Genomic DNA, 27,222 nt, shown 5'->3' with positions numbered 1-27,222 from the left:
AAACGCGACATGGTGTCCCATCTCAATTCCAGTAAATTTTGCATTGAAAAGTCAAACGGCGCTCCTTCCCTTCCGAGCTCTGCCATGCGCCCAAACAGTCGTTTACCCCCACATAAAAGGTATCAGCGTACTCAGGACAAATTGCACAACAACTGTTGGGGTCCAATTTCTTCTCTTACCCTTGGGAAAATAAAAAATTCGGGGCAAAGAATCATTTTTGTGAAAAAATATGATTTTTTTATTTTTACGGCTCTGCATTATAAACTTCTGTGAAGCACTTATTGGGTCAAAGTGCTCACCACACATCTAGATAAGTTCCTTAAGGGGTCTACTTTCCAAAAGGTGTCACTTGTGGGGGGTTTCAATGTTTAGGCACATCAGGGGCTCTCCAAACCCAACATGGCGTCCCATCTTAATTCCAGTTAATTTTGCATTGAAAAGTCAAATGGCGCTCCTTCACTTCCGAGCTCTGCTATGCACCCAAACAGTGGTTTACCCCCACATATGGGGTATCAGCGTACTCAGGACAAATAGCACAACAACGTTTGTGGTCTAATTTCTTCTTTTACCCTTGGAAAAATAAAAAATTGGGGGCGAAAGATCATTTTTGTGAAAAAATATGATTTTTTATTTTTACGGCTCTGCATTATAAACTTCTGTGAAGCACTGGTTTGGTGAAAGTGCTCACCACACATCTAGATAAGTTCCTTAAGGGGTCTACTTTCCAAAATGGTGTCACTTGTGCAGGGTTTCAATGTTTAGGCACATCAGGGGCTCTCCAAACCCAACATGGCGTCCAATCTCAATTCCAGTCAATTTTGCATTGAAAGTCAAATGGCGCTCCTTCCCTTCCGAGCTCTGCCATGTGCCCAAACAGTGGTTTACCCCCACATATGGGGTATCAGCGTACTCAGGACAAATTGTACAACAACTTTTGGGGTCTATTTTCTCCTTGGTAAAATAAAACAAATTGGAGCTGAAGTAAATTTTTTGTGAAAAAAAGTTAAATGTTCATTTTTATTTAAACATTCCAAAAATTCCTGTAAAATACCTGAAGGGTTAATAAACTTCTTGAATTTGGTTTTGAGCTCCTTAAGGGGTGCAGTTTTTAGAATGGTGTCTCACTTGGATATTTTCTATCATATAGACCCCTCAAAATGTGATGTGGTCCCTAAAAAATATTGGTGTTGTAAAAATGAGAAATTGCTGGTCAACTTTTAATCCTTATAACTCCCTAACAAAAAAAAAATTTGGTTCCAAAATTGTGCTGATGTAAAGTAGACATGTGGGAAATGTTACCTATTAATTATTTTGTGTGACATATCTCTGTGATTTAAGGGCATAAAAATTCAAAGTTGGAAAATTGCGAAATTTTCAAAACCTTCGCCAAATTTCCGTTTTTTTCACAAATAAACGCACGTTATATCGAAGAGATTTTACCACTATCATGAAGGACAATATATCACGAGAAAATATTGTCAGCATCGCCAATATCCATTGAAGCGTTCCAGAGTTATAGCCTCATAAAGGGACAGTGGTCAGAATTGTAAAAATTGGCCCGGTCATTAATGTGCAAACCACACTCAGGGCTTAAGGGGTTAATGTACACTCTGTACCCCATCTAAACTGAAAAAAACAAAAATGTAGAAATCTTAGGAAATTTAATAAAAAATAAATACTGAAATATCCCATCGTCATAAGTATTCAGACACTCATATTTAAGTCACATGCTGTCCATTTCCTTGTGAACCTCCTTAAGATGGTTCAACTCCTTCACTGGAGTCCAGCTGTGTTTAATTAAACTGATAGGACTTGATTTGGAAAGGCGCACACCTGACTATATAAGACCTCACAGCTCACAGTGCATGTCAGACCAAATGAGAATCATGAGGTCAAAGGAACTGGCCATGGAGCTCAGAGACAGAATTGTGGCAAGCCACAGATCTGGCCAAGGTTACAACAGAATTTCTGTAGTACTCAAAGTTCCTAAAAGCACAGTGGCCTCCATAATCCTTAACTGGAAGAAGTTTAGGACCACCAGAAGTCTTCCTAGACCTGGCCGTCCAGCCAAACTGAGCAATCGTGGGAGAAGAGTCTTGGTGAGAGAGGTAAAGAGCCCCAAAATCACTGTGGCTGAGCTCCAGAGTTGCATCTGGGAAATGGGAGAAAGTTCTACAAAGTCAACTATCATCGCTGGCTACATAAAGCGTATCACTCTACTTTCTCTACGTACTCAAGGGGAGTGTCAGTACTGATTCCTGCAGGGGTGCGATTTGAGGAGATGAAGGTGCATGTTGATGCGGATGGTCAATATGTGGTGAAATGTAAATTGCTTGGGGTGCTGCTATGTGTAGTGGCAATGAATATTCCACCTCCCTATTCCAGCAAGAAAATTAGAGAAGTGTGGGAGCTTGTGGGGCGAGGAGACCCGATACCACTTCTAATTATTGGAGACCTCAATAATATATGTGATGACTTCAGGGATAGGAATAAAAACTTACAGAATAGGTCTGAAGGTCATACTACTGCATTTGGTACATATGTTCAGGAAATTGGCATGATTGATCTGTGGAGGGTGCGACATGTTGGGGAGAGGGGGTATTCTTGCTACTCACTGGCCCATGATACCTTATCTAGAATAGATATGGCTTTTGGAAATGAAATGTTAGATACAATGGTGGGAGAAGTGAGATACCTTTCACAGGCATTTTCGGATCATAATCCGATTGAGGTGCAGCTGCGGCCGATGGGGACACGGGCCGGGTGCAGGGAAGAGTGGAAAATTCACCCTAACTGGTTGTGCAGTATTGATATAGACAACATACAGCGGGAGATAGAGGAGTTTTTTGAGTTTAATGATGGGAGTGCTGATATACCCACTATTTGGGAGACTATGAAAGCATATCTGAGGGGATTGCTGTTTAGAGATATTAGTAGATGTAAGCGGCGGACAAAACAGGCGGATAGAATGGCAAGTGAGAGGCTGAGAGTAGCGGAGAATGAAATGATAGCTCTGGGTACCCCTGAGGCTGGGAAACAGTTAAAAGAAGCTTAGAATAAAATGGAGAAAATTCTTTTGGAGAGGGTGGAGAGAAAGAAAGAGTTTGAGACTAGATTTTTCTCAGGAGGGGGAGGCGGCGAGTCAGATGCTGTCGCTGGTGGCCTCTGCTCAGAGGAGTTCATCATTTGTGCATTCATTGGTTTCAGCAAATGGTGCGAAGGTGTTGGAGACTTCTGAGATATTAGAGGTCTTTACAGACTTCTATGCGGATTTGTACTCCTCGCGGGTGGATGCATCGATGGGGGACTTGAATTGCCTAAGCTGAGTGAGGATGACAGGCAAAGTTTCGAGGCACCTATTACGGATGAGGAATTGAGCCGGGTATTAAGGTCAATGGCAAGAGGTATGGTGCCAGGAGCAGATGGACTACCAGCCGAAATTTACAAAGATATGGAAGAAGTGTTGATGCCCAGATTAAGAGTGGTCTTGGAAGAGGCTAAGAGTAGGGGAATCCTGCCAGCCTCCATGAGAGAAGCCATAATAGTGGTAATCCCGAAGGAGGATAAAGATTTACGATATTCTGAGTCATACCGACCAATTTCTTTGCTTACAACGGATGTCACGCTTCTGGCTGGGGTGTTGGCAACCAGACTGTCAGGTGTTGTCTCTAAATTAATACATCCGGATCAGTCCGGCTTTATGCCCGACAGGTCTACGGCAATTAACTTAAGAAGGTTTTTTCTTAATGTACATCTGGATGCTGATAACTGTGGCCGGAGAGTTATTGCATCCTTAGACGCCCATAAGACATTCGACAGTGTAGAATGGGCTTATTTGTGGCAGGTGTTACACTGTATGGGTTTTGGTCCACAATTTGTGTCCTGGGTCAAACTGCTGTATGCGCAACCAGTGGCTAGAGTTAAGGTGAATGGAGAGTTTTCTCGTACGATTAAGTTACATAGAGGGATGAGACAGGGTTTCCACTGTCCCCTCTCCTGTTTGCTTTGGCTGTTGAGCCATTGGCTGCCAAGATTAGGCAGTCTGCTGAAGTATCCGGGTTTAAGTATGGGTCAATTGAAGAAAAGATGGCGTTATACGCGGTCGACAAACTGCTGTTCTTGAGCAATCCACATATCTCATTGGGAAATGCTATTAGGCTTATCGAAAGATTTGGAGCATTGTCGGGGTTGAGAATCTATTGGAATAAATCAACTCTGTTTAAGGTAGATGATTATTAAAATGATTCTCATGCCTAAGATAATGTATGTTCTCCATAACTGACCTATTTGGATACCACATGGGAAATTTAAGCTGATTAACCCCTTATTTAGGAATTTGGTGTGGGGGAAGCAGCATCCCCGTATTAGGCTAGAGACGCTTCAGAGACCTAAGGATGAGGGAGGTTTGGCTTTGCCTAACTCTGAAATATACTTCCTGGCAGCTCAGTGCCAGCTCTTAAAGAGATGGGATCGTGAGGCGTCTTCCAGTGTGGTACAACAGCTGATAGAGAGGGTGACGACAAGATGTCCTGCGGTATAGTGCTTGGAAGATGGGGCACTTGGGAAAATCTATCCTACGCTATTCCTGATATATAAATTATGGGGAAGAGTCAGACAAATTTGTGGAGTCACCTGTCTTACTAGGTTCTCCCTGCTGTGGTTTAATAACAATTTACTGGAGTTTATGGCAATGGGATGTTTACCAGAATGGCAGGCCAGGGGGATACGATATGTCTATCAGGTTCTAGAGCGGCGAGAGCTGAAATCTTTTTCCCAGCTACAATCGGAGTTTGGTATTAGGGCTTCTGGGGGATATCAATATGCAGAGGTGAGACATGTGTTTAATGCCCAGAACAGGGAAGACTGTTTTAAAATGCAAGGCGATTTAGTGTTGGAGTATGTGTCTGGAGAGGGGCAACGAGAAGGGTTATTTCCACCTTATACTGAGACCTACTACATACTCATTTACTAGGTTTCCCAATTGGCGCTAGAACTAAATGGGAAAGAGAATTGGGCCATTTAGAGGATGAAACATGGATGTCTGTGTTAGAATGGATACCAAAACTGTCACTGAATGAACCATATAGACTGTCTCAGCTTTATATCATACATAGAGTGTATAGATCTCCAGATGTTTTGTATAAGGTCTGACTCGGAGTGCCCTAGGTGCAGGAATGACAATGCTCACTGCTTCACATGCTCTCGACGTGTCCGAGGTTGGCTGCTTTCTGGTTGGTGATTATCAGTGGAATCGAGGGGGCTTATAGATGTGTGGTTCCAAGGGAACCGATGGTGTGTTTGTTGGGATATGTAGAGGAGATAAGAGTAGATAACAGTTTGAAGATAAAAATTGCCAGACTATTGTACATGGCTCGGAAGGTCATAGCAAGAAACTGGATAAAAGAGGATCCACCTTCGAGAGGAGAATACCTTCAATATGTGAAACATGTTATTACTCTAGAAAAGGGAGTTTACCAGACAAGAGGGGAAGTGGAGTTTTATGATAAACTGTGGACGCCTTGGCTGGAATTGGGGTAGGGGAGGGATGAGGGAAGAATGTTTTTTCCTGTTGGGATGTTTGTTTATGAGGGGACAGTAGGAGTCATCACATAATACTAAAGTGTATGCCGGTATACAATGTGCTAAGGGAAGAGCATGAGCTGTCTAAATGGGGAGAAAGGAGGGGGTTTGGTAATGTTGGGATATATTGCGGGGAGGAAGAATTCTTTTCAAAATCCCTGTATTGTTGTAAAATGTTTATTGTGATTTTATACTTAATAAAAATCTATTTGAGTTAAAAAAAAAAAAAAGTCAACTATAGTAACATAGTAACATAGTAACATAGTTAGTAAGGCCGAAAAAAGACATTTGTCCATCCAGTTCAGCCTATATTCCATCATAATAAATACCCAGATCTACGTCCTTCTACAGAACCTAATAATTGTATGATACAATATTGTTCTGCTCCAGGAAGACATCCAGGCCTCTCTTGAACCCCTCGACTGAGTTCGCCATCACCACCTCCTCAGGCAAGCAATTCCAGATTCTCACTGCCCTAACAGTAAAGAATCCTCTTCTATGTTGGTGGAAAAACCTTCTCTCCTCCAGACGCAAAGAATGCCCCCTTGTGCCCGTCACCTTCCTTGGTATAAACAGATCCTCAGCGAGATATTTGTATTGTCCCCTTATATACTTATACATGGTTATTAGATCGCCCCTCAGTCGTCTTTTTTCTAGACTAAATAATCCTAATTTCGCTAATCTATCTGGGTATTGTAGTTCTCCCATCCCCTTTATTAATTTTGTTGCCCTCCTTTGTACTCTCTCTAGTTCCATTATATCCTTCCTGAGCACCGGTGCCCAAAACTGGACACAGTACTCCATGTGCGGTCTAACTAGGGATTTGTACAGAGGCAGTATAATGCTCTCATCATGTGTATCCAGACCTCTTTTAATGCACCCCATGATCCTGTTTGCCTTGGCAGCTGCTGCCTGGCACTGGCTGCTCCAGGTAAGTTTATCATTAACTAGGATCCCCAAGTCCTTCTCCCTGTCAGATTTACCCAGTGGTTTCCCGTTCAGTGTGTAATGGTGATATTGATTCCCTCTTCCCATGTGTATAACCTTACATTTATCATTGTTAAACCTCATCTGCCACCTTTCAGCCCAAGTTTCCAACTTATCCAGATCCATCTGTAGCAGAATACTATCTTCTCTTGTATTAACTGCTTTACATAGTTTTGTATCATCTGCAAATATCGATATTTTACTGTGTAAACCTTCTACCAGATCATTAATGAATATGTTGAAGAGAACAGGTCCCAATACTGACCCCTGCGGTACCCCACTGGTCACAGCGACCCAGTTAGAGACTATACCATTTATAACCACCCTCTGCTTTCTATCACTAAGCCAGTTACTAACCCATTTACACACATTTTCCCCCAGACCAAGCATTCTCATTTTGTGTACCAACCTCTTGTGCGGCAAGGTATCAAACGCTTTGGAAAAATCGAGATATACCACGTCCAATGACTCACCGTGGTCCAGTCTATAGCTTACCTCTTCATAAAAACTGATTAGATTGGTTTGACAGGAGCGATTTCTCATAAACCCATGCTGATATGGAGTTAAACAGTTATTCTCATTGAGATAATCCAGAATAACATCCCTCAGAAACCCTTCAAATATTTTACCAACAATAGAGGTTAGACTTACTGGCCTATAATTTCCAGGTTCACTTTTAGAGCCCTTTTTGAATATTGGCACCACATTTGCTATGCGCCAGTCCTGCGGAACAGACCCTGTCGCTATAGAGTCACTAAAAATAAGAAATAATGGTTTATCTATTACATTACTTAGTTCTCTTAGTACTCGTGGGTGTATGCCATCCGGACCCGGAGATTTATCTATTTTAATCTTATTTAGCCGGTTTCGCACCTCTTCTTGGGTTAGATTGGTGACCCTTAATATAGGGTTTTCATTGTTTCTTGGGATTTCACCTAGCATTTCATTTTCCACCGTGAATACTGTGGAGAAGAAGGTGTTTAATATGTTAGCTTTTTCCTCGTCATCTACAACCATTCTTTCCTCACTATTTTTTAAGGGGCCTACATTTTCAGTTTTTATTCTTTTACTATTGATATAGTTGAAGAACAGTTTGGGATTAGTTTTACTCTCCTTAGCAATGTGCTTCTCTGTTTCCTTTTTGGCAGCTTTAATTAGTTTTTTAGATAAAGTATTTTTCTCCCTATAGTTTTTTAGAGCTTCAATGGTGCCATCCTGCTTTAGTAGTGCAAATGCTTTCTTTTTACTGTTAATTGCCTGTCTTACTTCTTTGTTTAGCCACATTGGGTTTTTCCTATTTCTAGTCCTTTTATTCCCACAAGGTATAAACCGCTTACACTGCCTATTTAGGATGTTCTTAAACATTTCCCATTTATTATCTGTATTCTCATTTCTGAGGATATTGTCCCAGTCTACCAGATTAAGGGCATCTCTAAGCTGTTCAAACTTTGCCTTCCTAAAGTTCAATGTTTTTGTGACTCCCTGACAAGTCCCCCTAGTGAAAGACAGGTGAAACTGCACAATATTGTGGTCGCTATTTCCTAAATGCCCAACCACCTGCAGATTTGTTATTCTGTCAGGTCTATTAGATAGTATTAGGTCTAAAAGTGCTGCTCCTCTGGTTGGATTCTGCACCAATTGTGAAAGATAATTTTTCTTGGTTATTAGCAGAAACCTGTTGCCTTTATGGGTTTCACAGGTTTCTGTTTCCCAGTTAATATCCGGGTAGTTAAAGTCCCCCATAACCAGGACCTCATTATGGGTTGCAGCTTCATCTATCTGCTTTAGAAGTAGACTTTCCATGCTTTCTGTTATATTTGGGGGTTTGTAACAGACCCCAATGAGAATTTTGTTACCATTTTTCCCTCCATGAATTTCAACCCATATGGACTCGACATCCTCATTCCCTTCGCTAATATCCTCCCTTAAAGTGGACTTTAGACAAGACTTTACATAGTATCACTTTTTTACATAGTATCACAGTATTACATAACTATCACTTCAGGCCTCCACCAGTCAGGCCTTTATGGCAGAGTGGCCAGACGGAAGCCTCTCCTCAGTGTAAGAAATATGAAAGCTTGTATAGAGTTGCTAAAAAAAATATGAAGAACTCCCAGACGGAGAAATAAGATTCTCTGGTCTGATGAGGCGAAGATGCACCTTTTTGGTGATAATTCTAAGTGGTATGTGTGGAGAAAACCAGGCACTGCTCATCACCTGCCCAATACAATCCCAAGAGTGAAACATGGTGGTGGCAGCATCATGCTGTGGGGGTGTTTTTCAGCTACAGGGACAGGAGAACTGGTTGCCATTGAAGGAAACATGAATGCGGCCAAGTACAGAGATATCCTGGATGAAAACCTCTTCCAGAGTGCTCTGGACCTCAGACTTGGCCAACGGTTCACCTTCCAACAAGACAATGACCCTAAGCTCACAGCTAAAATAACAAAGGAGTGGCTTCAGAACAACTCTGTGACAATTCTTGACTGGCCCAGTCAGAGCCCTGACCTAAAGCCAATTGAGCATCTCTGGAGAGATCTGAAAATGGCGTCCACCAACGTTCACCATCCAACCTGACGGAACTGGAGAGGATCTGCAAGGAAGAGTGGCCGAGGATCCCCAAATCCAGGAGTGAAAAACTTGTTGCATCATTCCCAAGAAGACTCATGGCTGTACTAGCTCAAAAGGTGCTTCTACACAATACTGAGCAAAGGGTCTGAACACTTAAGACCATGTGATATTTCAGATTATCTTTTTTAATAAATTTGCAAAAATTTGTACATTTCTGGGTTTTTTTCAGTCAAGATTGGTGCAGAGTGTACATTAATGAGAAAAAAAATAACTTTTTTACATTTACCAAATGGCTGCAATGAAATAAAGAGTGAAACATTTAAAGGGGTCTGAATACTTTCCGTACCCAATGTAACAGCTGGGGCATGAGAATCATTTTAACCATATTTGTGCGACCCACTACTGATAATGCTAATTGACACCAGGTGTTGATTTTTGGTTGGAATTTCATGTATAGCGGATCCAAATTCCGTGGTATAAACGTTCTAACATTTGTTGAAACTTGAATGACCAAATATTTAACCCCTTTCCCACTTTCAGTCTCGTTTGACTCACTTTGGATGCTTGAGAAAGTTCATCCACTGGCATCAACATAGATTTCTCCCAATTAATACGAAGCCCCGAAAAATCCCCAAACTGGTTAATCATAGATATAGCGTTTATCAATGACTCCTCTGTATCCTCAAGAAATCCCAACAGGTCATCTGCATCCAATGCCACCCTTCCTTCCACAGAGCGATGCACAAAGACCTTTATCTCCCCACTAGTCCGGAGTTTAATAGCCAGGGTTCTATCACCAATGCGAGCAGGACAGGGGGCAGCCCGGCCTAGTTCCCCTATACAGCGCAAAAGCCGCTGACCTACAACCATTTATTTTAATTCTGGCATATGGATTGCAGTATAAAAGCTTCACCCAAGACAGGAATACGGGACTGAAAGCCAAGACCCTCATGACCGACCACAAGTACTCCCACTCGAGGTTATCAAAAGGTTTCACCGCATCGAGCGAGAGATCTGCCCTCCCCCTACATTGTGCGACTGTGCCTGTAGATTAATAGAGATGTCGCAAATTTACACTTTGTACACACACGGCTCCGCTCCGTACACCTAGTACACACACGGTTCCGCTCCGTACACCCTATATACACATGGCTCTCCTCCGTACATGAGTCACCCCCCCTGGGCCGTGGGGCACTCGGTACCGGGTCCGGTCTTAAAGGGGATGTCACGGTGGCTGCGACCCGGTCCCTGGCCCTGGGCACCCAATTAAAGGGGAAAGGTCGGGGGCGTGTCCTAGCTGGCCATGTGAGTGGAAGCAGGGAAGAGTGCTCCTGCTGCCATAAGGACAAAAATCCTGCTTTAACCCCGATTTTCGGGTAAACTCACCTAAATCCGGCTGGCTGAAGGTCCGGAGAGTGCAGCGGTGCGGAGCAGCAGGTCCGGAGTCGGCAGCGATGACCAAGAGGCGGCAGAAAGACGCTGGCACCAGCGATGCAGGAGCCAGCCAAGATGGCTCCGATGCTAGGGAGGACGCCGAGAAGGAGAACGCCGCATGTCAGCGGCGCATGGAGGTGGCCGCAAAGCTGCAGCAGTATGCCAGAGTGGAGGCTGCTGAGGAGGCAGAACCAGGATCTGGAGCTGGAGCTGACCAGGAGGAGGAGGAAGCAAGCACAGCCGAGCAGCATGAGGTACAGAGGGGGAAGGAGAGGCAGCATGGCTGGGGCTAGTGGGGGACCTGGAGGCATATCACAGGGAGAGGAGCCGACTCTTAGAGATGTTATCACACTGATCTCTTCATGTCAGCAATCCCTGAACTCCTTGGCCCAGCAGATGCAGGAAGTTAAAGGGGACACGGCACAGATTAATGCGGCTCTGCAGAAAATGGACAAACGTATAGGAGTGGTGGAGGAGAGGGTGAGCACGGCAGAAGATCACATAGTTAAGCTCCAAAAAGCTGAAAAGAAGTTCGCCCAAGCAATAGCCGAGCTCGCTGCCAAAAATGAGGATCTGGAAAATAGATCCAGAAGAAATAATATACGTATAGTGGGGCTGCCTGAAAAGACTGAGGGGAGAAATCCCACTGAGTTTGTGGAGAACTGGCTGCTGGAGAAGATTGGGAGCACAGTGTTGACAAAAGTCTTTGCTGTTGAACGGGCTCATAGGGTCCCGCCGCAGCTCCCTGCCCCAGGAGCGAATCCCCGTACCATGCTTGCTAAAATACTGAACTACAGGGACAGAGACATTATCCTTAGAAAGGCTAGAGAGATGGAGGATCTGACGGCTGGAGGTCAGAAAATCGCCATTTATCCGGATTATTCCGCTGCGGTTCAGAAACAGCGGATGAAGTTTACTGGAGTCAAGCGGCGACTGAGGGAGCTGGGAGTGCAGTACTCAGTGATGTTTCCCGCCAAGCTGAGACTGGTGGCTTTTAATAAGACCCACTTTTTCTTGACACCGGAGGACGCTACCCAGTGGCTTGATACTCATGAGAAAAAACTTAAGGGAATGGGCGACTGACATTTCGGCGAGATCCAGTTGGGATTTGTTTTCTCTGTCGATGGAGGAGAGTTCTGCGCTCGCTAGCAATGGTTAAAGAGTTGAGCAACTGTTGGGGGTTTTGCTGGGCCATATTGAAGGAATGGCCGGAGGGGACAGTACCAACTACTAAGTACAGGGAAGGAGGGTTATGCTGGGTACTGTGAACTGGTTTGGTACTTTTTCTATATGTTAATATAAGTTGAAATGTTAAGATACAATAAAGTGAAAGTTGGGGGGGAAATTGTGATTGCTATGGCAGCGGGACGCGAATGGAGAGGGTTAAGTAAGGGAGAGTGTTCGCAGTGGGCAGTGGAGCCCCACTCTTGATGAGAGGAAGAATGCGTAATATTGGGGGGGTTAGGGGGGCAGGTTGGGAGGGGGCAGAGGGGGTGGGAGGGTTGGGGCAGCTCATACTTGGGAAATTGGATACTTTAAGAAATGATGAGCCACATGATGGGAGATTGTATTAAAATATTGAGTTGGAATGTGAGAGGTCTGGCGGATAAAACACGGCGGGCGGCAAGTCTGCAGTATGTCCGAGAACAGAAGGTCTCAATGATATGCCTGTTGGAGACACATTTAGTGCGGGAGAGGGTGAACATATTGAATAGGCGCTGGATACAGAGGGCGTATCATTCTACTTTCTCGACGTATTCTAGGGGTGTGTCTGTGTTAATACCTGCGGGGGTGCAGTATGAGGAGGTAATGGTAAAAGAGGATGTGGATGGTCAGTATGTGGTGGTGAAATGTAAAATGAATGGAGTATTGATGTGTATAGTGGCAATGTATATTCCGCCCCCATACTCAAGCAAGAAGATAAGAGAGGTGCTGGAGAGGGTAGAGCGCTGGGGACCGTTACCATTACTAATTATCGGCGACCTTAATAATATATGTGATGACTTTTGGGATAAGAACAAAAACCCCCAGAATAGGACGGCGGGACATACCACTACGTTTGGGACTTATGTCGGGGAAGTGGGCATGGTTGATTTATGGAGAGTTAGGCATATCGGGGAAAGGGCGTATTCATGCTACTCACCAGCTCATGGTACGCTGTCTAGGATTGATCTGGCACTGGGTAACCGATTACTAGATACGATGGTAAGGGACGTGAGATATTTACCTAGGGCTCTCTCAGACCATAGTCCAGTTGAAGTGGAATTTTGATCAGTGGGGACACGGAACGGGAGCAGAAGGGAGTGGAAAATTCACCCTAATTGGCTACACAGTATAGACTTGGAGAAGATTAAGAAGGAATTGGTGGAATTTTTTGAGATAAATGAGGGTAGCGTAGATGTGCTTACTGTGTGGGAAGCCATGAAAGCGTACTTGAGAAGGCTGTTGTTTAGGGATATTAGCAGGTGTAAGCGGAAATCGAGAGAGGCAGAGAGGCTGGCGATAGATGGGCTGAGGGTGGCTGAAGATGAGATGGCAATAATGAGTACTTTGGAGGCTGGGAGGAGGTTAAAGGCAGCTCAAAGCCAGCTAGAGGCGGTCTTGCTGAGTAAGGCTGAAAGGAAGAGGGAATTCATGAATTTGGCCTATTACCAGGAGGGTGAATCAGTGGGTCATTTGCTGTCGCTGGTGGCATCTGCCCAGAGAAATACTTCCTTTGTTCACTCTTTGGTGACTGGGAGTGGTGTTGCTGTTTCTGAGACTTCAGAGATTTTGGAGACTTTTGCAGATTTTTACGCAGACTTATACTCCTCTCGGGTAGATGGGTCAATGGAGGACACGGTGGCGTTCCTTGAGGAGTTGGAGCTCCCGAGGCTGAGTGACACAGCTAGGGAGGATTTGGAGGCTCCCATTACGGAGGAGGAACTGGGACGGGCATTGCAGTCGATGGCTAATGGGAAGGCGCCTGGTATAGACGGATTTCCTGCCGAAATTTATAAAAGCTTGGGGGAAGTGTTGATCCCTAAATTGAAGGCGGTCTTGGAAGAGGCTACGAATGGTGGAAGGCTACCGGCATCTATGCGGGAGGCCACAATAGTGGTGATTCCAAAGGAGGGGAAAGACCCGACACAGCCGGATTCATATCGGCCAATTTCTTTGCTTACTATCGACGTTAAACTCCTGGCTAAGGTGTTGGCGATGAGGTTGGCAAGTGTTATTTCTGGCCTGATACACTCAGACCAGTCTGGCTTTATGCCTGATAGGTCAACTGCGATTAATCTACGAAGGCTGTATATGAACTTGCAACTCAAAGCCGATAACTGTGGCCAGAGAGTTATTGCATCTTTAGACGCTCACAAGGCGTTCGATAGTGTGGAGTGGGGGTATCTCTGGCAGGTGTTGCGAAGAATGGGGTTTGGACCGCAGTTCATATCATGGATTCAATTAATGTACTCGATGCCGACGGCCAGGGTTAGGGTAAACGGGGAGTTGTCACGGACCATACAATTGGCTAGAGGGACGAGACAGGGGTGTCCGCTTTCCCCTCTTTTGTTTGCTCTGGCGGTGGAACCACTGGCCGCTACGCTTCGACAGTCTGATGAGATGACGGGGTTTAAATATGGGGTGATTGAAGAAAGGGTGGCGTTGTATGCGGATGATATTTTGTTGTTTCTGGCTGACCCGGTTGCATCCTTGGAGGGAGCCATTGGGATTATTGAACGATTCGGATCAGTGTCGGGACTTAGGATAAATTGGAGTAAGTCTATCTTGTTTAAGGTGGACGATGTGGATGGGGAGCCATTGGAGGACGGGCGACTGGAGGTGACGAGTAAATTTAAGTACCTGGGAATATGGGTATCTATGCCGGTCACTGACTATATACATGAGAATCTGACTCCAATCTTGGGTGCCCTCAAGGCAAAAGCGGATGCATGGCTTAAGCTACATTTGTCTGTGGTAGGCAGGGTGAATCTTATCAAAATGATTCTGATGCCGAAAATACTGTATATTCTTCACAATGCGCCGGTTTGGATACCACGTGGGAAATTTAGACAGATCAACTCTCTGTTTAGGAATCTGATTTGGGGGAGGCAGCATCCGCGTATCAAACTGGAGACACTTCAGCGACCCAAGGATGATGGGGGTCTGGCATTGCCTAACCCTGAGTTGTACTTTCTTGCAGCCCAGAGTCAGCATTTAAGGGGCTGGGCGCATGAGGGGTCATCTGGGGCAGTACAGCGGTTGATGGAGGTGGTGACAAAAAGAAGGCCAGTGGTGCAATGTTTGGAGGATGGATCCTTGGAGAGTTTGGGGAAGCTATATCCGACTTTGCTGTTGATACGCAAGCTGTGGAGTAGATTGAGGCACATACGTGGGATCACGGACTTGACTAGATATGATAAGAAAGAGAGGGGGCACCACAGATTCCAAGGGATCCAACCAGGTCTATATAATATGAACCATTTCAAAAAAGAAGAGAAAGAAATAGACCAAAAATCGGGGATCACCGGAGGCACGGATCAAGTAAAAAAAGGCAAATTTTATTCAAAAGTGTATAAACGGACACAGAAAACCACATAGAGCACACATTAAAAACATTTAAAACATTGGTCATCCATGTGACCTATACATGGTACACTTAGGCCCAAAATAGAGCCATCCCCCTGTATGAACCAACTCCCCAGTATCAATAGATGACAAATATAAAGAAAATCCTAACTATTACCGAGTGTGATGTCTATGTGAACAGCACCTTATTTTATCATACAAAAAATATATTGAAAAAGAGAGCTAAATGGCAAGTACACAAATAGTCATATAGCTACCACATTCAGCATGTGTCACAATGACTTGTAAGGAGATCCACAATGCCTAGATGCACCATGTTATAGTGAAGGCAGTATCCATGGTGCAAACACATAAAAAAAAAAAAAAGTCATCTAGACATGAACCCCAATTGCCATAGAAATGAATAAAGATACATATGGAGGTGCAGATAACCAGCCCAGCTGAGGGCACAATCAGGTTCAAAGACTAATAAATCTATTAGCAGAGTAAGTACGAGACTCAATGTGCCAAAGCTGCAGAGACTCCTATGCTGAAGAGGCATACACACAGTTACCAAAGCCTCTGGGGCTAGATGACCAAAGCTCAATCACGGCATATAAAGTAAAGCCAAGGGCTGCTGGACACACTCAGGACCACCTGGGGAGTGGAGACAGGGGGTACGCTGACCCGACGCGTGTCGCCACACTCAGTGGCTTCGTCAGGGGTAACTCCTGTCAGTGTACTGCGTCCTAATATACTAATTAATCACTTAGGAAATAGCTGCAGCTGTGCTGCTTACCAGAGAAGCATGTAGTCAGGAAACATGGAGGTGCCTCCCCCAGTGTCCAGGGAGAGCTGCCAGCACCTGCGCACACAGGCGTCTCTCCTGTGTAATGTCTCGTCACACCAGGTTGTCAAGGGTGCCTGGCAACACCCCGCCCACCCCACATCATCGGATCTCCAACACAATTGCAATGGGAGCACAGACGCTTGGGCTGGTATATCCCTGCGCCCCCTGGTGGAGTATTGCAAATACTTATGAATGTTTCAGTTCTAAATGCACAAAAACATAGCAAAAGGACAGTGGTGCGCATAACTATGAGGTGGCCTGTGATACCACACAAGATTGTATCCCCACAGAGTAAATTGAGCTCGCTGCATACATGAGCTCCATCCATGACATGTTATTGCACCCAAGCAGCAAGAATTCTGTGCCTGTAGTGTATCACCATACTTTGTATACAGGGTGCCGACAGACACCTTTAACCCCATGCGTGCCACCGCGCAGGGGAGCAGAAAAGTGGCACAAAAATGTACATAGCAAATGCCACACTTAGATCAAGATGCCAGAGGGGCCCAGCAACATTCCCCCCATACCACATCATCAGGTCTCAGGCAGAGTTGTCATGAGCGCATGGACACTTGAGCTGATGTGCGTCTTCGTGCCCCATGTTGGTGCACTACAGGCTCTTATGAGCATTGGATTGCAAGTGCCCAGAACCACCGTAAGCCTACAGATATACAAATACCAGTGAGGCAACATATAGTCTCGTATAGGATAACGATATCTCATTAGATAAGCCTCGGCACATTCAAAGTAAGTTATCATAGCTGCGTGCAGGGGCTTCACCTGTCACATTCCATTGCACCTAGGCAGCAGTTATGTAGCTGCATAGATGCCACACCTGTAGTATTTAGGACATACCCAGACATCCAACCCCACGCGTGTCATCGTGCAGGGGGGCAAACAGGTGTAAAAAATGTGCATTGCCAGTGCCCCATACATTGCCACATCGGGTAGAACCATAACTTTGTTAGAATGGAGCACGTAGTATAAAGCATGCTCTTCCAGTGCCCCAATCAGGACTATTACAAGACTTAAAGACTCCATACCTTATGTGCAATATCATATCATAGACACTCAAGTCATGCTATAACTCAGCCAGCATTGGCCCTATATGGGATTGCTGGGATTCCCCAGTTACACTTTGTCCAACCCCAAAAGTCTTAATCAGGGTGCAAATGTGGGCTCCCATCACGCTCCAGGCAAAATTGCCCGGGGCACGTGGAAACCTATGCTCACTGTATGTCAACACCAAATACGTCATTACAAACCAGTAATGGTAGACTTAAAATGGCTGGAAAGCATGACAAAAATAAATATTTACATGTAAAATTGCTGGTTTAATAAAGCAACCTAAAGCCTCTTTCAAGGGCAGAATAATATTATATATATATACATATTCCATGTAAACTCAAAGTGGGCCACAGATGGAATGTGGCACTACTACAAAAAGACAAAATCACTGCAGAAGCACCAATTATCAAAAGATATTTGGACATGCAGGTCAAGGGCATACGGTCTGGTGTTGTTGACAAAGACATCACATATAGAACCAGCAGGAGTGATACTAGTATGAAAGGTGCTTATATTAAATTAGAGTCCTAGTAGTGCTGTTCACACAGAGAACCAAATTCTACCTAGGCTACTGCAAGTTATTGCTAAACAGAAGACCTAGTTCAAAATATAAAAGTGATGAATGATGATAACAAAACCAGAAACATATAAAGCGTTCCTAGACATAAAGAGGCAACAAAGCAACGCACCAATAGTGGGCATGAACGAGTCTTTCAGGATTGCTTATAGAACCCTGTAAATAAAAGGTCCTCATTAAGGCCAAACGGAGCTTTACAGTTCAAATTGAAGATCCATTTGGACTCGCGTCTTAGCAATTCCAACGTGATGTCTCCCCCTCTGATGTCTGATTGGACCAACTCCAGGCCCATAATTCGTGTTCCCCTATGTTGGGAGTTGTGTACAGATAAATAATGCGAGGCCACCGAGGACAAGGTTTTCCCCCTTTCCAAGTCTTTCTTTGCTGTGGTGATGCTTGAGAAGTGCTGCTGTATTCTCTTTTTCAGTACTTGAGTCGTCTGACCAACATACGTTTTTGGACACGGACAGATAAGAGCATAAATCAGATTCCGAGTTTTACAGTTGAAGTAGGTTTTTGTCACCACCTGAAATGAAGAAGGGGATGGAATGAGAGTCACATCATTGTTGATAAATGGGCAAATGTTGCAGCTGCCACATGGAAATGTCCCAACGAGTTTAGTCCCTATGTTTAGCCGAGTTGTTGGGCGTTTAAAGTGGCTATGGCTCAGAGAGTCCTTAAGGTTTTTTGGTCTTCTGGCTATCAAGGTTGGCTGTGTGGAGATGTGTGATTTAAGTTTGGGTTCGCTACGTAAAATCCCCCAATATTTAGTGAGTATCTCTCGAACCTCCCGCCACTGGTTATTATAAGTTGTAATAACACCCAGAGGTTTAGAAGGTCCCTTCACACGGGGCTGCAATAAATCCCCTCTGCCCGCATCTCTCGCTGCAGTGTAGGCACGTGCAATTACCTTTTTTTGGATAGCCTCTATCCTTGAACCGGTGGGTAAGATCCTGTGAGTGCATCCGAAAATCTTCTTGGGTACTGCAATTTCGTTTTATGCGATAAAATTGCCCTTTTGGAATCCCTTTTCTTAGATGCTGTGGGTGAAAACTTGAAAATTGTAAAAGGCTATTGGTAGCCGTCGGTTTACGATACAGAGTGGTATACACGCACCCATCCTTAGGGTAAAGCTTGAGATCCAAGAATTCCACTTCTCTCTGTGACAGGTGTGAGGTCAGCCGTATATTCAGGGGTTCAGAGTCATAATGAATTGATGACATTCTTCCAGGGTGCCTGTCCAGAGAAACAAGATATCATCAATATAACGATACCATTTGATGACATGCATGGAAAAAGCCTCCAGACAGTACACCCTGGTTGACTCCCACCACCCCAAAAAGAGGTTTGCGTACGAGGGCGCACATCCGTGCCTCCGGTGATCCCCGATTTTTGGTCTATTTCTTTCTCTTCTTTTTTGAAATGGTTCATATTATATAGACCTGGTTGGATCCCTTGGAATCTGTGGTGCCCCCTCTCTTTCTTATCAAGCCTTCAGTTTGTATGCGGCTGTCTGTTTTTCTCCCGCATTTTCTGGGCGTGGCACGCTGATAGTCTTCTATAACTGATTGACTTATTTTTTGGATAGATATTGTATATTATTGTAGCAATTTTTGGCATGGATCTGGCAGCTAGGGAAGCAGCATGGAATAGTCAAATGGGTAATATCTTTGAGGATACCCCCCTCAATGTGGCCATTAGTGGTAATGAGGATCTGGATTTTCATGGAGTATCTAGTGAATTAATTGGATTGCATAAGTCACTCACCAAAACATGGTGGAACATAAAAACGTTGGAGGAGTACAGAAAGGTGGGCCTGGTGCCCAGAGGACTTAGAGTCCAAATTTTTCCGGCCTGGGAAGCAGATGCCAACTTCCAAAATACGTGGGAGAACGGCTTATTGAAGTGCTCAAATATCCTCATAGAGATGCTTATTGAACATGATCGGGTAATTTTGTCTGCTATTAAAGAGAAAATAAAGACTAGTGAAATTAAGTTGGAAAAGTTTGACAAAAAAACCTTAGTTGAGCCATTTCAGGGCCAGCTGAAGGATATAATTGATAAATTTGAAAAAGACATTATAGGGGGTAAGAAGCAAAAATTTAAAAGAGATCAGTTGGATTTTAAAAATGGGCGAGCATATAGATGGACACATAAGGGCAACAAGAGAGGTACGAACCTCAATGTGCCAATGGATAAAAGTATAGCGAACCTTCATGAACTTACATCAAGCGATTTTTTATCGTCCGAACAAAGCGAGGCCGAAGGCATAACCGGAGGGGCCGAAGGAGGAGACACGGCCAAAAGAAAACGGAACAAGAACTACAGGGTCTGGTCCCCCAAATACAGACGGGAGACACGACAGAACAGGAAACGATAGATGTGCCCACAATGCCGGCTGGTCCAGTACAATCTGGTAAGCTCTCCATTATTAATTTGTCCTCCTATATTTTGTCTGATGTAGAGATCTCAGTATTGGAGAGGGGACTCTCCTTTTGCCCTACCAACATTATGGACAAATTTACTGTCATGAAGGATGTCTATCTCTTCTGCAGACAGTTGGCGTTCAAACTGCTATATCATCAACCATCCATTTTGGATGATTTACCCATGGGAGAGCGACAAGTTTTTAGGGACCTCTTGGACCTATTGGAGGAAAATGAAGGAGGACATCAAAAGAAGAAAAAGTTCCCTGGTAGGTTACCTTCACAGGCTACACCTTCCTTGTCTTTTTTTCCAGCCATCCAGAGCTTTTTTAATGCAGTATGTGATGAGATACAGGGCCTAAAACCAGACCCTAATAAAGGGAGAAATCTTAATAAGGCCGAAGAAAAAGCTATTGCGAAACTTGGTTCAAATCGAGACTTTGTCATCCGCGAGGCTGATAAAGGTGGTAACTTGGTTTTATGGCCTATTGAATTGTATCTGGATGAAGCTAGACGCCAACTGTCAGATTCCGATTGTTATCAGGTCCTTCCTTCGGACCCCTCTGATGTATTTAAAGCCAAATTGGATCGCCTTCTGGATTCGGCATTCACCATGAGTATTATAAACAAGCGCGAGAGAGATTTTATGACTAATCACCATCCGAGAGTACCAACCTTCTATCTACTTCCAAAGGTCCATAAATCCGTACAGACACCACCAGGTAGACCTATTGTGTCCGGGATAGGGGGACTTTTGGAGCGTCCTTGTACTTACATTGATTTTTTCTTACAGCCTCTTGTTGCCTCCTTGGACTCCTTCGTTAGGGATTCCACTTTTTTGATCCAACAGCTACAGGACCTGAGTGTTCCACCTGATGTGTACCTCGTCACACTGGACGTTGAGTCCCTATATACTTGCATACGGCATGATCTGGGGATTCAGGCGGTTGCCTTCTTTTTGGACCAGAACACAACAGGTGACAGGTTACATGATTCCTTTTTGCTTGATCTACTGTCATTTGTACTCGATAAAAACTATTTTGTGTTCGACCGGGTTTTCTATAGGCAAGCCAGAGGTACTGCGATGGGCGCACGTTGTGTGCCCTCGTACGCAAACCTCTTTTTGGGGTGGTGGGAGTCAACCAGGGTGTACTGTCTGGAGGCTTTTTCCATGCATGTCATCAAATGGTATCGTTATATTGATGATATCTTGTTTCTCTGGACAGGCACCCTGGAAGAATGTCATCAATTCATTATGACTCTGAACCAAAACCCCTGGAATATACGGCTGACCTCACACCTGTCACAGAGAGAAGTGGAATTCTTGGATCTCAAGCTTTACCCTAAGGATGGGTGCGTGTATACCACTCTGTATCGTAAACCGACGGCTACCAATAGCCTTTTACAATTTTCAAGTTTTCACCCACAGCATCTAAGAAAAGGGATTCCAAAAGGGCAATTTTATCGCATAAAACGAAATTGCAGTACCCAAGAAGATTTTCGGATGCACTCACAGGATCTTACCCACCGGTTCAAGGATAGAGGCTATCCAAAAAAAGGTAATTGCACGTGCCTACACTGCAGCGAGAGATGCGGGCAGAGGGGATTTATTGCAGCCCCGTGTGAAGGGACCTTCTAAACCTCTGGGTGTTATTACAACTTATAATAACCAGTGGCGGGAGGTTCGAGAGATACTCACTAAATATTGGGGGATTTTACGTAGCGAACCCAAACTTAAATCACACATCTCCACACAGCCAACCTTGATAGCCAGAAGACCAAAAAACCTTAAGGACTCTCTGAGCCATAGCCACTTTAAACGCCCAACAACTCGGCTAAACAGAGGGACTAAACTCGTTGGGACATTTCCATGTGGCAGCTGCAACATTTGCCCATTTATCAACAATGATGTGACTCTCATTCCATCCCCTTCTTCATTTCAGGTGGTGACAAAAACCTACTTCAACTGTAAAACTCGGAATCTGATTTATGCTCTTATCTGTCCGTGTCCAAAAACGTATGTTGGTCAGACGACTCAAGTACTGAAAAAGAGAATACAGCAGCACTTCTCAAGCATCACCACAGCAAAGAAAGACTTGGAAAGGGGGAAAACCTTGTCCTCGGTGGCCTCGCATTATTTATCTGTACACAACTCCCAACATAGGGGAACACGAATTATGGGCCTGGAGTTGGTCCAATCAGACATCAGAGGGGGAGACATCACGTTGGAATTGCTAAGACGCGAGTCCAAATGGATCTTCAATTTGAACTGTAAAGCTCCGTTTGGCCTTAATGAGGACCTTTTATTTACAGGGTTCTATAAGCAATCCTGAAAGACTCGTTCATGCCCACTATTGGTGCGTTGCTTTGTTGCCTCTTTATGTCTAGGAACGCTTTATATGTTTCTGGTTTTGTTATCATCATTCATCACTTTTATATTTTGAACTAGGTCTTCTGTTTAGCAATAACTTGCAGTAGCCTAGGTAGAATTTGGTTCTCTATGTGAACAGCACTACTAGGACTCTAATTTAATATAAGCACCTTTCATACTAGTATCACTCCTGCTGGTTCTATATGTGATGTCTTTGTCAACAACACCAGACCGTATGCCCTTGACCTGCATGTCCAAATATCTTTTGATAATTGGTGCTTCTGCAGTGATTTTGTCTTTTTGTAGTAGTGCCACATTCCATCTGTGGCCCACTTTGAGTTTACATGGAATATGTATATATATATAATATTATTCTGCCCTTGAAAGAGGCTTTAGGTTGCTTTATTAAACCAGCAATTTTACATGTAAATATTTATTTTTGTCATGCTTTCCAGCCATTTTAAGTCTACCATTACTGGTTTGTAATGACGTATTTGGTGTTGACATACAGTGAGCATAGGTTTCCACGTGCCCCGGGCAATTTTGCCTGGAGCGTGATGGGAGCCCACATTTGCACCCTGATTAAGACTTTTGGGGTTGGACAAAGTGTAACTGGGGAATCCCAGCAATCCCATATAGGGCCAATGCTGGCTGAGTTATAGCATGACTTGAGTGTCTATGATATGATATTGCACATAAGGTATGGAGTCTTTAAGTCTTGTAATAGTCCTGATTGGGGCACTGGAAGAGCATGCTTTATACTACGTGCTCCATTCTAACAAAGTTATGGTTCTACCCGATGTGGCAATGTATGGGGCACTGGCAATGCACATTTTTTACACCTGTTTGCCCCCCTGCACGATGACACGCGTGGGGTTGGATGTCTGGGTATGTCCTAAATACTACAGGTGTGGCATCTATGCATCTATGCAGCTACATAACTGCTGCCTAGGTGCAATGGAATGTGACAGGTGAAGCCCCTGCACGCAGCTATGATAACTTACTTTGAATGTGCCGAGGCTTATCTAATGAGATATCGTTATCCTATACGAGACTATATGTTGCCTCACTGGTATTTGTATATCTGTAGGCTTACGGTGGTTCTGGGCACTTGCAATCCAATGCTCATAAGAGCCTGTAGTGCACCAACATGGGGCACGAAGACGCACATCAGCTCAAGTGTCCATGCGCTCATGACAACTCTGCCTGAGACCTGATGATGTGGTATGGGGGGAATGTTGCTGGGCCCCTCTGGCATCTTGATCTAAATGTGGCATTTGCTATGTACATTTTTGTGCCACTTTTCTGCTCCCCTGCGCGGTGGCACGCATGGGGTTAAAGGTGTCTGTCGGCACCCTGTATACAAAGTATGGTGATACACTACAGGCACAGAATTCTTGCTGCTTGGGTGCAATAACATGTCATGGATGGAGCTCATGTATGCAGCGAGCTCAATTTACTCTGTGGGGATACAATCTTGTGTGGTATCACAGGCCACCTCATAGTTATGCGCACCACTGTCCTTTTGCTATGTTTTTGTGCATTTAGAACTGAAACATTCATAAGTATTTGCAATACTCCACCAGGGGGCGCAGGGATATACCAGCCCAAGCGTCCGTGCTCCCATTGCAACTGTGTTGGAGATCCGATGATGTGGGGTGGGCGGGGTGTTGCCAGGCACCCTTGACAACCTGGTGTGACGAGACATTACACAGGAGAGACGCCTGTGTGCGCAGGTGCTGGCAGCTCTCCCTGGACGCTGGGGGAGGCACCTCCATGTTTCCTGACTACATGCTTCTCTGGTAAGCAGCACAGCTGCAGCTATTTCCTAAGTGATTAATTAGTATATTAGGACGCAGTACACTGACAGGAGTTACCCCTGACGAAGCCACTGAGTGTGGCGACACGCGTCGGGTCAGCGTACCCCCTGTCTCCACTCCCCAGGTGGTCCCGTGTGTGTCCAGCAGCCCTTGGCTTTACTTTATATGCCGTGATTGAGCTTTGGTCATCTAGCCCCAGAGGCTTTGGTAACTGTGTGCATGCCTCTTCAGCATAGGAGTCTCTGCAGCTTTGGCACATTGAGTCTCGTACTTACTCTGCTAATAGATTTATTAGTCTTTGAACCTGATTGTGCCCTCAGCTGGGCTGGTTATCTGCACCTCCATATGTATCTTTATTCATTTCTATGGCAATTGGGGTTCATGTCTAGATGACTCTTTTTTTTTTTTTTTTTTTATGTGTTTGCACCATGGATACTGCCTTCACTATAACATGGTGCATCTAGGCATTGTGGATCTCCTTACAAGTCATTGTGACATATGCTGAATGTGCTAGCTATATGACTATTTGTGTACTTGCCATTTAGCTCTCTTTTTCAATATATTTTTTGTATGATAAAATAAGGTGCTGTTCACATAGACATCACACTCGGTAATAGTTAGGATTTTCTTTATATTTGTCATCTATTGATACTGGGGAGTTGGTTCATACAGGGGGATGGCTCTATTTTGGGCCTAAGTGTACCATGTATAGGTCACATGGATGACCAATGTTTTAAATGTTTTTAATGTGTGCTCTATGTGGTTTTCTGTGTCCGTTTATACACTTTTGAATAAAATTTGCCTTTTTTTACTTGATCCGTGCCTCCGGTGATCCCCGATTTTTGGTCTATTTCTTTCTCTTCTTTTTTGAAATGGACTTGACTAGATACTCGCCGCTATGGCATAATAACAATCTGAAAGAATTTGAGGCATTGGGGGTACTGATAGAGTGGTTGGGCAAAGGGATTCAGTATGTGTATCAAATAATTAAACAAGGTGAACTGAAATCATTTTCCCAATTGCAGGCGGAATTTGGTCTTGGGTCTGCAGGGGAGTATCAATATTTGCGGATGAGGCATGCCTTTGGAGCTCAGAGTAGGAACGGAGGTATTAGGATTCAAAGGGATATAGTTCTGGAGTATGTGTGTAATGATGGGACGACTGGAGGAGTCATATCCACTCTGTACAGGGATCTGTTGCACACTTTTCTATTGGGGTTTCCAATAATGGCAAGAGCTAAATGGGAAAGGGATTTGGGCCCAATAGATAACGAGACTTGGGAGTCGGTGTTGGAATGGATCCCAAGACTGTCGCTGAGTGAACCGTATAGACTGTCACAGCTCTATGTGATACACAGAGTTTATAGGTCTCCGATGGTGCTATATAAGGCAGGATTGCGTAATGACTCTGAATGTCCGAGGTGTAAGTCTATGGATGCAGACATTTTCCATATGATGTGGACATGTCCGAGGTTGGCTGCCTTCTGGGTGGTAGTTTTGAGTCGTATGGAAGGTGCGTATGGATGCACGGTGCCAAGGGATCCAGTTGTCTGTTTGTTGGGATGCGTGGATGAGATTGGAGTGGATAAACACCTAAAGATAGCTATAGCCAGATTGTTGTATATGGCTAGGAAGGTGCTAGCTAGAAACTGGATTAGGGAAGAGCCGCCGTCAAGAGGAGAGTTCCTCCAGTATGTGAAACAGGGCCTGACACAAGAAAAAGGGATTTATAAGAAGAAAGGGAAAACTGAAACGTTCAATAAAATGTGGTCTCCATGGATTGCTATGGGATAGTAATGTGAAGTGTGGCTTATACGAATGGTTGAGGGATTAGATACTCTATTGTTTTAATGATGGTAGTAATTAACAAGATGAGCTGCTTTGTGGGGTGGGGGTGGGGGGCTTTGGGATCGAAGGGGGCTGTTTGAAGGGGGAGGGGGGGGAAATACTCTATATTGAAAATGTAAATGTAACATGTTAATTGCCTTGTTATTCTTAATAAAAATTTATTTGAATAAAAAAAAAGGGGAAAGGTCTTTTATGGGGAATTGTGGATAAAGTCTATTCTTCGTGAAGCCACATGTGGTTCTCGGTCAATAGAGACTGACGCTACTTAAAGGGGTCCTCTGGGGTGATTTTGTTGCAGCAAGATGGTAACGCTTCCCACAGGTGAAGCGGGGTCTCCAGGGCTCCCAAGGTGTGTGGCAAGGATGGTGTATGCTGACGAATAAGTGGAAGACACAGAAATGTAAAGTCTTTACCTGGTTTACTGGTGGTAGCAGGCCACAGTCCAGGGTACCAGCTACAGGTACAAAAGGAGTCCAGGCATGCATCCCAAAAACAAGTGGTAATCCCCTTGGCAGGGCAGGTTGGGATCCCTCCACTATGTGCTGGGTTTCTCGTACCTTGCTACCTGTGGTTTGCTGGCAAAGTAACATAGTAACATAGTAACATAGTAAGTAAGGCCGAAAAAAGACATTTGTCCATCCAGTTCAGCCTATATTCCATCATAATAAATCCCCAGATCTACGTCCTTCTACAGAACCTAATTGTATGATACAATATTGTTCTGCTCCAGAAAGACATCCAGGCCTCTCTTGAACCCCTCGACTGAGTTCGCCATCACCACCTCCTCAGGCAAGCAATTCCAGATTCTCACTGCCCTAACAGTAAAGAATCCTCTTCTATGTTGGTGGAAAAACCTTCTCTCCTCCAGACGCAAAGAATGCCCCCTTGTGCCCGTCACCTTCCTTGGTATAAACAGATCCTCAGCGAGATATTTGTATTGTCCCCTTATATACTTATACATGGTTATTAGATCGCCCCTCAGTCGTCTTTTTTCTAGACTAAATAATCCTAATTTCTCTAATCTATCTGGGTATTGTAGTTCTCCCATCCCCTTTATTAATTTTGTTGCCCTCCTTTGTACTCTCTCTAGTTCCATTATATCCTTCCTGAGCACCGGTGCCCAAAACTGGACACAGTACTCCA

At 44.4% G+C, this 27,222-nt stretch overlaps 2 protein-coding genes across 3 annotated transcripts in view; both read left to right on the top strand.

Annotated features, from left to right (window-relative positions):
- The window catches only part of LOC138666918 (zinc finger protein 665-like), a 157,597-nt gene that overhangs the window by 66,251 nt on the left and 64,124 nt on the right, over positions 1-27,222 (top strand). The window lies entirely within an intron of this gene.
- On the top strand, positions 19,768-21,591 carry LOC138666933 (uncharacterized). Of its 2 annotated transcripts, none has more exons than XR_011318576.1 (4): positions 19,768-20,031; positions 20,171-20,505; positions 20,586-21,018; positions 21,268-21,582. XR_011318576.1 is itself a non-coding variant. In XM_069755127.1 (4 exons), exons 2-4 carry the CDS (start codon positions 20,226-20,228, stop codon positions 21,475-21,477), a joined length of 927 nt encoding a protein of 308 aa, XP_069611228.1. In that variant the 5' UTR covers positions 19,768-20,031; positions 20,171-20,225; the 3' UTR covers positions 21,478-21,591. The 2 variants fall into 2 exon arrangements, 1 of the variants encoding a protein (XP_069611228.1); XM_069755127.1 differs by having other exon boundaries at positions 20,171-21,018; positions 21,268-21,394; positions 21,471-21,591.

Source organism: Ranitomeya imitator, chromosome 2 (assembly GCF_032444005.1).
Source record: "Ranitomeya imitator isolate aRanImi1 chromosome 2, aRanImi1.pri, whole genome shotgun sequence".
In the NCBI taxonomy this organism is placed as follows: domain Eukaryota; kingdom Metazoa; phylum Chordata; class Amphibia; order Anura; family Dendrobatidae; genus Ranitomeya; species Ranitomeya imitator.
The sequence above is the reverse complement of the archived record's forward strand: the minus strand, read 5'-3'. Positions and strand labels throughout refer to the sequence as shown.